Source organism: Bos javanicus, chromosome 1 (assembly GCF_032452875.1).
Source record: "Bos javanicus breed banteng chromosome 1, ARS-OSU_banteng_1.0, whole genome shotgun sequence".
In the NCBI taxonomy this organism is placed as follows: domain Eukaryota; kingdom Metazoa; phylum Chordata; class Mammalia; order Artiodactyla; family Bovidae; genus Bos; species Bos javanicus.
In genome coordinates this window covers 111,723,333-111,738,316 of record NC_083868.1, presented here as the reverse complement: position 1 = coordinate 111,738,316, position 14,984 = coordinate 111,723,333, and the positions used below count along the sequence as shown (strand labels likewise).

Here is a 14,984-nt window from a genome sequence, read left to right as displayed (position 1 = left end):
AGTTTTTGTATGCTTTGATGACTTTTAACATTTTATCCTTTGCACTTGAATGTTATGAAATATCTCCAAGAGTTTGTTGTATTTTCAAATATTTGAAGTATTTTCTTGGAGTCCCTTCCTCTGGGACATTGTCATTCTTTTTATTACAACCACTTTCCTCGTTGATCATTTCGCCTTCACTAAAGTCCTCTGCAGCGGTGTCATCCTTGCCACCACCAGCTCCTTCTTCTATAACTCCATTTACTTTGGACTTGAAATTCACTTCCAGCATATCACTTTTCATTTCTTTGCTGTACTTTGATCCTTTATTGGTTAGACTGCCCTTTGAATATGTGTAAAATGGCATGTAGATTTGTCACTGTGCAACAAGGAGACGACACAGTTGTACCCTCAGCTGTGTGTTGTGCAGTGACTAGTTGCCAATACACTTTGAAAGAGGGACATGATTGGCCACTGATTATGATGTTCATCTGCTATTTATGTGACGATTTGTGGACTGAGGAGCAAAGTTTGTACTTATGTAATAGTTAATATGTTAGCAGAAATTGGAGCCATGGTGTTGGGGACTGTTCTTAGTTAACTAAAAGTGTGAAAAAGTGTAAATGTTAGTTGTTTAGTCGTATCTGACTCTTTGCAACCCATGGACTGTGTGTAGCCCGCCAGGGTTCTCTGTCCATGGAATTCTTAAGGGAAGAATACTGGAGTGGCTTGCCATGCCCTCCTGCAGGGGATCTTCCCAACCCAGAGATCAAACCCAGGTCTGCCACATTGCAGGCAGATTCTTTACTATCTGAGCCACCAGGGAAGCCTTTAGTTAACTAAACCCTGGTGTAAAACATGGAATGAAATTCTTACACAACAGAATCATGCAAAGTGAGAACTCTGTCCTTAATACGAAATATCAGGTTGTACTTGGATTTGGTGACAATTGTGAAGATGATAATGGAACTAATCCGAGACACTTATACAGTAACATGATAGTCTTTCAAAAATTCTTTATTAAAAAAAAAGATTAAAAATATTTTTTTCAATAAATTCCTTAACAGGGGAATGTGTGTGTGTATTTCTGTATGTATACTAAGGGTAAAGATTTGAAAGGAGAAAGTTTTAGCATTTGTTGCATTAATATATTCTATAAACATCTGTTTTCTGTGATCTGATTATTCTACACTGCTCAGTGTTACAATTACAACCTTCATTTCGCGATCTGAGGAATTCCTTCTGGCCTGTGGTTGGGTCCCTCTCACAGATCCTCCTCTGTAGATGGCTGTGATTGTTGCTTTTTTTTCATTACTGCTGTGAAGAGTTAGTGGTGTTGTGAGGCCTCCATGTATTTGTTCACATAAATGGAGAGGGATAAGGGATGAAAGGATTAAAAAACATGCCTCCAGGGCTGGGCTTAAGTATTTTTTACTGTGCAGATTTTACAACTGGAGGGGGAAAAACTATGACATGTATATGAACATACTGAAGAGCATGAAGAAAAATTTTAAATCGCCTACTGTAGCTCCATTTCTCTATTGCCTCTATTAGTATATAGGTGTATATCTGTTTATACATTTCTTCTTCATATATATTCATATACTCTTGTATTTTTACCCAAAATGTTATAAATGTTTTTCATATTCTTTATGCTTCCAAGTGGATTTTCAAGATACATACACATTTTAAAGCTTTTTCTTATGTAAAAATGTGTGAAAACAGAACAGAGACAAAAGTGAGGACAGTACATGTATCACCCAACTTTAGTGATTTCGTTCCCAGGCAATCTTATTTCGTCCATACCCACCTACTCTATTATTTTGAAGTCAGTTCCAGGCGAATATTTTAGTACACTCCAGATAACTATTTCAGCACATAGAGTTAAATTTTTTTTTGCCAAATTGTTCTCCAGAAAAGTGTTCTCTGTGTATACTTGTCAGAGATGGGATTGTGTGTGTTAGTCACTCAGTTGTGTCCGACTCTTTGCAACCCCACGGACGGTAGCCTGCTAGGCTTCTCTGTCCATGGGATTGTCCAGGCAAGAATGCTGGAGTGGATTGCCATTTCCTTCACCAGAGGATCTTCCCAACTCAGGGATCGAACCTGGGTCTCCTGTACTGCAGGCAGATCTTTACCGTTTGAGCTACAGGGGAGTCTGAGATAATATTAAAACACATTAAAAAATGTAGTATTGTTGGTCAGACACATGTATATGTGTAATTTTCCTCAGATAATATAAAAAAACCTAATAAAGTGAGTTTGGGTATGCTTATATACTCTGGCAGGAAACTTTCGGTTCTCATCAGTATGTCCCTCATAGGAATGCTGTGACAATTAGGGTGATTGTATAGTTCACCACCCAGACTGGGACACGTTTGAGACTTGACAGAGGCACTGTTAGTAATAATGCCAGTGTAACAGACTAGCATAGACCTGTGCAGTGTTTTGGCACAGCTGGACCGTATGCTTACCTTAGTTCTACATAATGTGTGTAAGATGGAATAAACATGAAGTGACTGTATCATGTAGTCAGTCAGTTCAGTCACTCAGTCGTGTCCAACTCTTGTAACCCTATGAATTGCAACACGCCAGACCTCCCTGTCCATCGCCAACTCCCAGAGTTCACTCAAACTCACGTCCATCGAGTAGGTGATGCCATCCAGCCATCTCATCCTCTGTCGTCCCCTTTTCTTCCTTCCCCCAATCCCTCTCAGCATCAGAGTCTTTTCCAGTGAGTCAACTCTTCGCACGAGGTGGCCAAAGTACTGGAGTTTGAACTTTAGCATCAGTCCTTCCAGTGAACACCCAGGACTGGTCTCCTTTAGGATGAACTGGCTGGATCTCCTTGCAGTCCAAGGAACTCTCAAGAGTCTTCTCCAACACCACACTTCAAAAGCATCAATTCTTTGGTGCTCAGCTTTCTTCACAGTCCAACTCTCACATCCATACATGATCACTGGAAAAACCATAGCCTTGACTAGACAGACTTTTGTTGGCAAAGTAATGTCTTTGCTTTTTAATATGCTGTCTAGGTTGGTCATAACTTTGCTTACAAGGCATAAGTGTCTGTTAATTTCATGGCTGCAGTCGCATCTGCAGTGATTTCGGAGCCCAAAAAAATAAAGTCTGACACTGTTTCCACTGTTTCCCCATCTATTTCCCATGAAATGATGGGACCAGATGCCATTTTGGGATCAAACGAAGAACCAGATCTTCGTTTTCTGAATGTTGAGCTTTAAGCCAACTTTTTCACTCTCCTCTTTCACTTTCATCAAGAGGTTTTTTAGTTCCTTTTCACTTTCTGCCATAAGGGTGGTGTCATCTGCATATCTGAGGTTATTGATGTTTCTGCCAGCAATCTTGATTCCAGCTTGTGCTTTTTCCAGTCCAGCGTTTGTCATGATGTACTCTGCATATAAGTTAAATAAGCAGGGTGACAATATACAGCCTTGATGTACTCCTTTTCCTATTTGGAACCAGTCTGTTGTTCCATGTCCAGTTCTAACTGTTGCTTCCTGACCTGCATATAGGTTTCTCAAGAGGCAGGTCAGGTGGTCTGGTATTCCCATCTCTTTTAGAATTTTCCGCCGTTTATTGTGATCCACACAGTCAAAGGCTTTGGCATAGTCAATAAAGCAGAAATAGATGTTTTTCTGGAACTCTCTTGCTTTTTCGATAATCCAGCGGATGTTGGCAATTTGATCTCTGGTTCCTCTGCCTTTTCTAAAACCAGCTTGAACGTCTGGAAGTTCACGGTTCACGTATTGCTGAATCCTGGCTTGGAGAATTTTGAGCATTACTTTACTAGCATGTGAGATGAGTGCAATTGTGCAGTAGTTTGAGCATTCTTTGGCTTTGCCTTTCTTTGGGATTGGAATGAAAACTGACCTTTTCCAGTCCTGTGGCCACTGCTGAGTTTTCCAAATTTGCTGGCATATTGAGTGTAGCACTTTCACAGCATCATCTTTCAGGGTTTGAAATAGCTCCCCTGGAATTCCATCACCTCCACTAGCTTTGTGCGTAGTGATGCTTTCTAAGGCCCACTTGACTTCACATTCCAGGATGTCTGGCTCTAGGTGAGTGATCACACCATCGTGATTATCTGGGTTGTGAAGCTCTTTTTTGTACAGTTCTTCTGTGTATTCTTGCCACCTCTTCTTCTGTTAGGTCCCTACCATTTCTGTCCTTCATCGAGCCCATCTTTGCATGAAATGTTCCCTTGGTATCTCTCATTTTCTTGAAGAGATCTCTAGTCTTTCCCATTCTGTTGTTTTCCTCTATTTCCATGTAGTCAGTAGATGGTAGCTTTTGTTTATTGCCTGTGTGTTAATATGTATAAAAGTCTTTCCTTTAAAGAAGTGTTTTTGAATTAGCAATCCAAAATCCTAAGTTAACAGTTTGTGTTTCTACGTGTTTTTGGAGCTGACAGTGACCATAGTTATTAAAAGTACATCTGATTTTCATAATTAGGAAAGTTCTGTGTTCATATTTGCAGCTGGAAAATGCTGGAGGGGACCTCAAGGATGGCCACGACCACAATGAAGGAGCTGTTGTCATTCTGGATGCGGGTGCTCAGTACGGAAAAGTCATAGACCGAAGAGTGAGGGAACTGTTCGTGCAGTCTGAAATCTTCCCTTTGGAAACACCAGCATTTGCCATAAAAGAGCAAGGATTCCGGTGAGATTAGATTGCAGGATATTTTATTATTAATTTGCTTGGACACTGAATTTTTTAATGAAAATAAAATGGATTGGTTTTAATACAAGACATTTTCCATAGCTCTTGACATTAAAAGAAATTAAAATTAAAGGAGAAGATTATGTTAATTTTATTTGCACAGTTTAAGAATTTATCATTTGAATATTTTATGTTTTATAGCAGGGGTCCCCAACCTCTGGGCCAAGGTCCGGCACCTGTCAAATCAGTGGTGGCATTAGATTAGAATAAAGTCTGCACCAAATGTAATGTATGAGAATCATCCTGACACTACCCCCACCCATGGAAAACTTGTCTTTCATGAAACCACTCCCTGGTGCCAGAAAGGTTGGGGACTGCTGTTGTATAGGATTTCTGCATCAGACTTAGATTTGGCTGTTATGGTCATTCATTCATCCCAGATTACTTGATCAAAGGGATATATATAATGGTTAGAGTACCTAAATTAGAGAATGCTGTGTACAGTGCGTCCCTTTTGCTTCCTATCCCAGGAGACTAGTTTCTAAATTATGAAGACTTCTAATTTAAGGGCTAATTCTATAACTTGTACTATTAAAACTAGTCAAAATGACATTCAATTTATATGTAACTTTGTCCTACAGCTATTTTTGGTTAATGCTGTATCTTTTCTCTTGGAATTAATGTTTGTTTTTTATTGATTGTTATTCAGAAGCAAGCACCTTAATTAGCTCTCAAGATTTGGTGGTGTATTTCTTCCAAAATTCAGTATGTTTAATTTTTCTTAAAAGCATATAATGTTTTTCCTTCAGACAAATGGTTACCTTTCAGAAACTTTATAAATGTGTATACATTATCCTTTGTTTCTTATTTTTGAAATGGAGTGAATTGTGAATCAGAAAACATTTAACTCTGTTTTAGTTGTAGGATGCAGATAATTTTATAGTAAGAAGGAACGCTTTGAGTTTATCTTATTCAACTGTCTTGATTTGCCAGTGAGAACCAATTTTAAGGGAATTAAAACTGTAAGGAATCTGAATGGCTCTCTGTCAAATCCAAGCTCCATCATTCCCCAAATCCAAAGCAAACAGACAAAAATTCCCAGCAAACTAATTGAAACCAAATGTTGTGGAATAGGTTAACCAATATTGACAATAGAAGTCTGACTTTCTTGTCATCGGATTACCTGATCGTAAACAGTTTCTAGGTCCTGCTTCACCAACAGCTGCTTCTCTCTGTAGAACGGGAACTATAGCACTGTTGCTTTCCTTACCATGATCCTTTCTGCTGAGATAGGCATTTGATCACCCTTTTTCTAGAATAAATTTTAGATTTATGACTTGAAAGACATCTTAACCTACCTGTTTTTAGAGCTTGATCTGCTTGATACATAAGCTGGTATCTGGAATGCCTTGAGACTTACTGGGCCTTGTAATTGCAAGTTATTTCAAAATAATAGCAGGGTAGAAATAGAAAACTCAGAAAGAGTGATTAGCTTTTCTCAAGCTTATTGAGATAAGAATTTTCATAATTGGCTTAAATGCTGCTTGAGTTTTATCCTTGACTAAGTCCATTGCTTTTTCTTTTTAATAGTATTAAGAATCTTATAGCAGATTAATGAGGGATGCTGGGCAGTCCCATGGTGGTTATCATTTATAAAACTAAATGTAACATACTGAAATTCTAGAGATCTTGGTTATTGAATATATTTTACAGAGTTTTAGCTTCTGCATTTTTAAGGAGCTAGGTTACATATCTACCCTTAGGGCTAGCCCCATTCCCCTTTAAAATTGTTATCTTAAAGGGATGTCCCATTTATCATCTTGAGTAAGGAGATTGTCTTCAGTCTGTTTGCAAGAGATAAGCTAACGAACATAATGTATACCAAGATTCATGTTACCAATATAAAGTTAAGAGAGTAGGGCTTTTGTCCTCACTCAGATTATTATATATTTTTTTTAATTGAGTAATTTTCATGATTTATATTATTTTATTGGATGTATTACAAGTCTGTCATTTTAGTTTATGTTTTTACATGGCAGGCAGCCACTGATTACACAGTGGATTGTAATCCAGATTTGTTTGTAAGTAGATTTTGGTTACATCTTGGAATGTGTTTTCCTTTAGAAATATGGACTTCCCAAGTGACTGAGTGGTAAAGAATCCACCTGCCAATGCAGGATACTTGGATTTGATCCCTGGGTTGGGAAGATCCTCTGGAGAAGGAAATGGCAACCCATTCCAGTATTCTTGGCTGGGAAATCCCGTGGACAGAGGAACCTGGCTGGCTACAGTCCATGGGCCAGGCCCCAAAAGAGTCCGACATGACTTAGTGACTAAGCACAACATGCCTGTATTGTATAAGTGGGTGTGTGTGACAAACTGGGGAGCCTAAGTAACCGGAAGGTGCAAATCTTTCTGTGATTCCAGTTATTTGTAGCCATGAGAATGAGAGTCCAATGTTAGCAGATTTTTTTCCTAAAGAAAATATAGAAATCTGTATTTTTATGTAAAAATCATGATATTAAAGTGTTCCAAAATTTTTTGATTGAATGGGGAGGACCAAGGTTACCTGTGTCAGAAGCCAGCCTCATTTTTCAGCTTTCTTTATACAAATAGTCTGTTCCCAAGTTAACCCATAGAATGCTCTATAAATTCTAATTTATAGAATACTGACTTGGGTTCTGAGAGCAGGGCATATGAGGCAGGTCATGTTGGCTCCTACTTCTGGGTCTCAGGTAGAATTGTTGGGAATACTGGACAGGTTGTAAACAGGCAAAATTAGGTAATTCTTCACATTGTCTGATATTCTTTATTGTATTTTGCTCTGCATAATCCAGGGCCTTCATAATACTTTCACTTGTCCCGCCGTGTAACTGCTTTACTCCTTAACCTCTCAGAAGACGTGTATTTTCACCTTCTGCCTCGAGAATTCTCATTTACTTCCTCCACTGATGAGGAAAACAAAACAAATTCAGGCTTACCTTCATAGATTGAGACATTGGTTTTATATGTTTGGAAGTTTGTGCTTATAAACAAGTGACTGTTGAATTGGTCAGCTTTCCCATATTGCAATAAAACAGAGTAAAAATAGCTGTGTAGGGGATTCCCTGTCAGTCCAGTGCTTGAGACTTCCACTACAGGTGGTATGGAGCATGGATTTGATCTCTGATTGGGGAACTAAGATCCCACATGTCACACAGTCCAAAAGAAAAAAAAAAATTAAGCTGTGTAGGAGACTATTAATTAGCTGTGATAAAATCTGGATCTGCTGTGGCATACTAAAAACATAACAAAATCGGAGTCTGTATTGAGTTTCCCTCAGTGGTACAAGCAAGAGAGGGCATAGACCTTGTATAAAAATTAACAAAGATTCTTCGTTACTGTCTTCTTTAAATCCACAGTGCTATTATCATCTCTGGAGGGCCTAATTCTGTGTATGCAGAGGATGCTCCCTGGTTTGATCCAGCAATATTCACTATTGGCAAGCCTGTTCTTGGAATTTGCTATGGCATGCAGGTACATACATCTGTAAATTTGCCTTAAAAGTTAATTTGTTCTGCTTGTGACTCCTACTGTTTTAGTGTTTTCTGTCTTTAGAGCATTTAGGATATTTAGTTGTATGAGAGAATTTGTTCATATTAAAACTGTTTATGAATTGCCACACTAGTATGGCAAAACTGATTTGAGTGGGGATTTTCAAAGGAGAAACTATATGTATTACTGCTTACAACAAAACCCTGTCCATTATAAAAAAAATTTAAATATACATGAAATATTTAATATATACATGAAATTTAAATATACATGAAAGTTGAAGTAGTAGTTCAGAAAGAGCTCCTTTTACATTTACTCAATTCCCTAATTATAACATTTTTAACCATTTTGAGAGTAATTTGCAAACATGGTGTTCTGTTACTTGTTGTATCCTAAGTACTAGAATTCTGTCTTACATAACCACAGTATGGTTATCAAAATCAGCAAGTTAACATTGACTTGGTGTTCACATCTGATCCACAGACTGCATTAACATTTCACAGGCTCATTAATGTCTCTTAAAAGTCATGAATTCAATCTAGACCATGTGTTGTTGTATTTAGTTGTCATGTCTCTTTACATTCCTTTAGTTTGGAATCATTTCTCAATCTTTCCTTCTCTTTCATGACCTTGCCAATTAAAAAAAAAAAAAGTGCATTCCCGTTACCTTGTAGAATAGTCTTCAGTTTTGGTTTGTTTGATGTTTCCTCTTTGTTAGATTCAGGTTATATGTTTTCGGCAGGAATAGCACAGGAGTAATGTGCTCGTGTTTCTGGTGGCTCAGTGGGAAAGAATCCCCTGCAATGCAGGAAACATGGGTTCGATCCCTGGGTTGGGAAGATCCCCTGGAGAAGGAAGTGGCAACCCACTCCAGTATTCTGCCTGGGAAATTCCATGGACAGAGGAGCCTGGCATGCTGCAGTCCCTGGGGTTGCAAAAGAGTCATATATGACTTTGCAAAACTAAACAACAGCAAATGTTGTGCTCTTCTCAGCATCTCATTAGAAGGCTGCTGCTGCTGCTAAGTCGCTTCAGTCATGTCTGACTCTGTGCGACCCCATAGACGGCAGGCCACCAGGCTCCCCTGTCCCTGGGATTCTCCAGGCAAGAACACTGGAGTGGGTTGCCATATGTCAATTAATCTGTGATAGGTGGTTTTCCTTTAGATTATTTGGTTAAGGTGGTGTCTGCCAAGTGTCTTCACTGTAATGTAAATTAGGTATATGTAGGGTAGTGGCCAAGATAGTGGAATAGGAAAACCCTGAGCTCACCTTCTCTCTTGGGCTCAGGGATCCTATGCCAGGAAAATGAGCCCCCAGAACATTTGGCTTTGAAGGCCAGTGAGACTTACTTTTGGGAGAGACAAAGGGTTATGGGAAATAGTGATTCCTTTCTTAAAGGGCACCCACAAAAACTTACATGCTCCAAGACCCAGGGCAGATGCAGTAATTTGGAAGGAGACTGGGTCAGACTCACCGGCTGATCTTAGAGTCTGCTGCAGAGGCAGGAGTGACGAGCTCACCCTAGGGACATGGGCGCTTGTGGCAGCCATTTTGTGAAGCTCGTTCTGCCGTGAGGAGCTGCTGCTGGTGCCATTTTTGTATCCTCCTCATTTTAGTAAGTGAGCAAAACAGTGCATTCTCTTTTTTTAAACAGTCTGCTTGAAACCTGTGTACTGATATGAATAATGCTCAGAGGGAATCTGTTCAAAAGTTAGAAAGTGAACAGACCAATATATTTTCTTCTGGCTATCTCTGGAGCTTTCAGTAAAGGAAGGAAATATAAATCAGTGTTCATGTAAGAATGTGAATATTTTTATTTCTATTCTTAATACAGGGCAGAATATTAGAAGTTGCTGGTCTGCAAAACAGCTTTAGTTGATTTTGTTTCTTTCTAATTGTTACGATTTTCCATTATAACATAAAGAAGAGTCTTGCAGGATATTTTTTTAGGACCCACTTAGAGTGAAATAGGTGTGAAATATGCTCCTTTAATATAAAATGATAGTGGCTACTTGTCCATTTTGCCAGTACCCCCTTGTAATTGTGAGGCCACATTTTCTGTCATTCAGGATGGATCTCATGATAGCCAGAGCCAGGTCTGTTTATGTTAAATGCATAAAAAAATTGTCTACTGCTTTCATAGGAGGATAATAGAATAGAATGATCTTGTTCCTTTGGGCAGAAATTATCTTTCTATAAAATGCTGATATAAATAATGCCTCGTAGGTAACGTGCAGTTTGTAAAGGACTAACACTTCCTAGAGACTCTTGATTGGGTAATGTTAGCACCAAAGGCCTCCCTCTAGTGTATACGTTTGCCCCCTCCATGGCAGCCTGAAATCTTATGTACTGTCTTTTCCCATTAACACTTGAGTCTTACTGATTGCTTCCTGGTAATTCTTTGCTTTGGAAGAAAAAAGTCTGTCCTGCTCCTTGAACTGTTTATTTCTATTATGGTTTATCCGTCACTCAGCATAAGAAATAGAATATTAGTAGAACTTTGAAACTCTCTTTGTACTTTTTTCCAATCCACATTGTTCTATCTTCCAGCAAGAGGTAAGTAACACTTTTATTGAATTGTTATTCATTCCCTTTCTTTTCTTTATAGATATATACACATTGTATTTCTAGATAATATATTATCTAGTTTTGTCTGTTGATCTTCATGTAAGTGAATTCATGCTTTGTGTAGTTCCAGTTTTGGTTTTGAAAGTCACTAATTTTAAGTTATTTTCACTACTGAAATTATTGTTTGAATGTAGTGATACATTCAAGTGTATTGCAAATAGTGATATATTCGACTGTTAGCATTGCTGGTCTTTTTCCAAGTTTTTGCAGTTACAGATGCTGCCATGAATATTTTTGGATTTTGGTATTGTACATACACAAAATTTTCTCTAAGCTAACCATTAATTGAAATGCTGAGTCTCAACTTCACTAAGAACTATTTTCCCTCAATATACCTTCCCACAGCAGTATGTAAAAATTCCTTTTGCTCTATATCCCTGCAGGCCTTGACAAGGTTAGATTTTTTTTTTTTAATTTGCCTAGCTGAAGAGGTGTTAAATGACATGTTGTAGTCTTAATGGTCATTTTCCTTATTTTAAGATTCATGGATTTATTTGCCATTAGTCATTAGTGTCTGGTTTGCTGTAAAGATTAGTCATGATTTTTGCACATTTTTTGTTGAATTTTAAAATTGTTTTTATATATGCTAGATGCTAAACTTTTGCCAATTATATATATTGCATATACCTTCTAGATTCTGACTTCTCTCTTCACTATAGTTTCATTTTTTTAAGGAAACATCTCTATTACAAGCATTTGGTTCCTTTATATACTGTCACACAGATTTTGTTAAATTTTTTGTTGGGAGAATTTCCTTTCATTTCCCCCTCCCAAATCTAAGATTTATTTTGAAATCTTGACATACAAGACAGATAAAAGGGGAGCTGACCCAATTGCAGCGGTAAACCTACTAGACTACAGGGCTTTTGTTGTTGTTTGAGGCATTTAGGACCTCAAGGTTATCATGAATCCAAAGCAGAAGCCATTTCCTTAAGTCAAAAAAGAATATTAAAACAAAATTTTAACCAAGTAGAGTGTTCTGCTTTACATAAAGTTATTCCCTCTCCCCTCTGCCACACACAGACGCTTAGCTGATCCTTCAGTTCCTTGTATTTTCACTTTTAGCTAGCATACATGCATACATAAGTTAGGAGTCAAGAATAAACATGAAAGCCTTCTGAACAGGTGAGATAGCTCTAAATTTTGCTGCAAGCCTTTGGCTTTATAAAAACCTTTAATTTAGACTTTGTGGAGTTTTAAACTGTGTTGTGTTCCAGCAGCTTTGGTCAGCTTGACCATTCAGCTGTCTTCTGATTAAGAACTGGAAATTTAGAGGAGGCAGAGGCACACAAGGTTCATCTGGTACATAGAGGGAAACATTCACTTTTCATTCAGCAAATTGAATGACTGCTCTGGGCCACATACTTAGCTAGGCCACTGGTACTGTGACCAGACCTGAAGACATGGTGGGAAGAGAATATTGCTAATTCTACATTGCTAATCACACTAGCTTGAATGGCTTGAGTAGAGAATAATGGGAAATATGAAAAGTGGAGTTAGATGGAGGCAGTGCATTGAAAAGTCTTTGTTTAGTATAAGGCACTTGGACTTTATCCTGTAGACAGGAGGTCAGCAAATTACAGCCTGCTGCCAAAGCTGGCCACTGCCTGATTTTTGTATGACCAGCAAGCTAAGAATGGTTTTTATGATTTTAAAGTGATTTTTATGGTTGGAGTTGAAAAACATTTTTAAAAAAGAATTGTATGCTATGACATGTGAAAATGAAATGAAATTCAAATTTCAGTGTCCATAAATAAAGTTTATTGGAACATCATCATATCCATTCCTTTAAATATCTGTGGTTGCTTCTGTGCTTCAACGACAAGAACTGAGTAGTTGCTTCAGAAACAATAGGGCCTACAAAAACTAAAATACTTATTCTCTGGTCCTTTACAGGAAAAATTTGCTAACCCAAATATAGATGATAGCCATTAAGAATTTAATCATGGACTAACACAGTCATATTTATATTTTAGTAGCTGACATTCATCGATCTCTGGAAGATGGGCACTATTAGAGGCAAGGGGACTGATTAGACTGCAGCAGTGTTTCTTCAACTATGTGTTTGTTAAGGTGCTGCAGAAAGTGTTTGATGTATGAGTCTTTAGTTTGGGAAGTACTGGGTTAAACGGGTTAGGAGGTGTTTTTTTTGTTTTTTATTTAATTGCTGGACTTCATGCAGACCTTTATTGCAGGAAGTTTTATAGTCAATGTCTAACAGGAGAATGTAGAGGGCAGCATTTGCTGATGCATATTTGAAGAATATGCCATTGTGCATTACAAGAATGAACACATGTTTAGCCCTCTGCCTGTTTTTCTGTTGGGTGCTGGGTACACCTACATCGTGTATCATTGTGGCAGATATCTTACGACACCTGTTGTGGAGCAGACATAATGAAGATAGGTTGTATTGATTGTATCAGTGCAGATTTAATGTTCCTAAAAATCCTACGTGTATCTGTTTTGTGTTGGAAGAGTTTAGGCATATGTAAATGATGAAGAAGATTGACACAGAAGGGTCAGACTGGAGAGACTACTTAAAACAAAAGTCTATAGGTGGATAGGATTTGAACAAATTAATTTAAAGACCAGATTATATTGCTTATCCCATCTCCACAGCACAGCCTTCTGTAGACTTTCAGACTGACTGTTCCTTTGGGGCCAAAGATTAAACAGTTTGGAGGAATTTATAGCTGCTAGTTTTAATACCAACTGGGTACTTTCTGAGTTCAAAGAGTGTTTTAAAATGCTTTAAAAATTAAACTCAGATATTAAAGAAATACTTATCTTTTATAAAGAAATCTTTATTTTTAACAGAGGAATTAAAGTATGTTAAATGGAAAATTTGCCAGTGTTTAATAAAAATTAACATTAGATCAAATTCCTAATCTAGTTTTGCAACTATTCCTTTTAAGAACTAGATAATTATATATAATAATAACAAGTAATTTACAGTTAGCAAACTTCCTGTATTTTGAAGGCACAAACATAACAGCTATCCTAAGAACAAGAAATAAAAATTTTTAGTGTAAGAAATTGGGTAATTTTCTTTTGAATTATATTAACCTCAATTTATTTTCTCCTGGAACAGATGATGAATAAGGTATTTGGAGGTACTGTGCACAAAAAAAGTGTTAGAGAAGATGGAGTCTTCAGTATTAGTGTGGATAACACATGCTCCTTATTCAGGTATGATAGATATTTTTATATCAGTAAGAATGTTAGAGGAGTAACTTACAGCTGGGAATGTTATTCTTCAAAATTGGAGATTCTGTAATTCTTAGACAAAATTAAGGCCACGGCATTGGCCAAAGGTATTGTCATATTTGTTTTCCAATTGAGTGTCAAGACAGAAGAGGATGGTGGTGATGCTAATTAGGAATAAGAAAAGCACTTAATGACAGAATTGAAAAGCAGTTGTGCAGTCTTAAACCCCTATTTGGGATTGCAGATGGCGATGCCAACATTTGTAGTTTTCCCTTTTCACTTTTTAGCAGAGCATGATTCTAAATATTAGTATGACAGATGTGACAGACAATGCTTTAAACTGCCTGCGTTTGTACACATCTTCTTCTACCATGTTCTTTCTCTGGGTGCTTAACTAGCTACCCATTTGCTGGCCTCATTACTAAATATGTATTGCACTTTTTGTACTGAGCATACGTGTATCTTGTGTACTGTCTTTTTAATATAGTGAATGTATTAATTGATTTTATTGCTGGTTGATAAGGCAATGGCACCCCACTCCAGTACTTTTGCCTGGAAAATCCATGGATGGAGGAGCCTGGTAGGCTGCAGTCCATGGGGTCGCTAAGAGTCAGACATGACTGAGCGACTTCGCTTTCACTTTTCACTTTCATGCATTGGAGAAGGAAATGGCAACCCACTCCAGTGTTCTTGCCTGGAGAATCCCAGGGACAGGGGAGCCTGATGGCTGCCGTCTGTGGGGTCACACAGAGTCAGACATGACTGAAGTGACTTAGCATAGCATAGCACAGATAATAGTTTAGGTGTATTAGCTCTAATGTATTTAAAGATTGGTGAATGAGCTGTTCATTAGCTTTCTAGAATCATTTATAAATCTTCTGCTTTACAAAAAACCAGGTGAGTTTTCATTCAGCTTCCTGAAAGACCAGAAAACTTAAATTTTAGTCACTTTCT

The 14,984-nt window shown here is 37.8% G+C and overlaps 1 protein-coding gene across 4 annotated transcripts in view; it reads left to right on the top strand.

The window, feature by feature from the left end:
• The window catches only part of GMPS (guanine monophosphate synthase), a 71,925-nt gene that overhangs the window by 24,054 nt on the left and 32,887 nt on the right, over window positions 1-14,984 (top strand). For all 4 annotated transcript variants that reach the window (XM_061417841.1, XM_061417857.1, XM_061417848.1 and 1 more), the window contains 3 exons: window positions 4,478-4,659; window positions 8,061-8,175; window positions 13,915-14,012. In XM_061417841.1, the coding sequence (XP_061273825.1) occupies window positions 4,478-4,659; window positions 8,061-8,175; window positions 13,915-14,012 (395 nt within the window). The remainder of the gene's footprint in view (window positions 1-4,477; window positions 4,660-8,060; window positions 8,176-13,914; window positions 14,013-14,984) is intronic.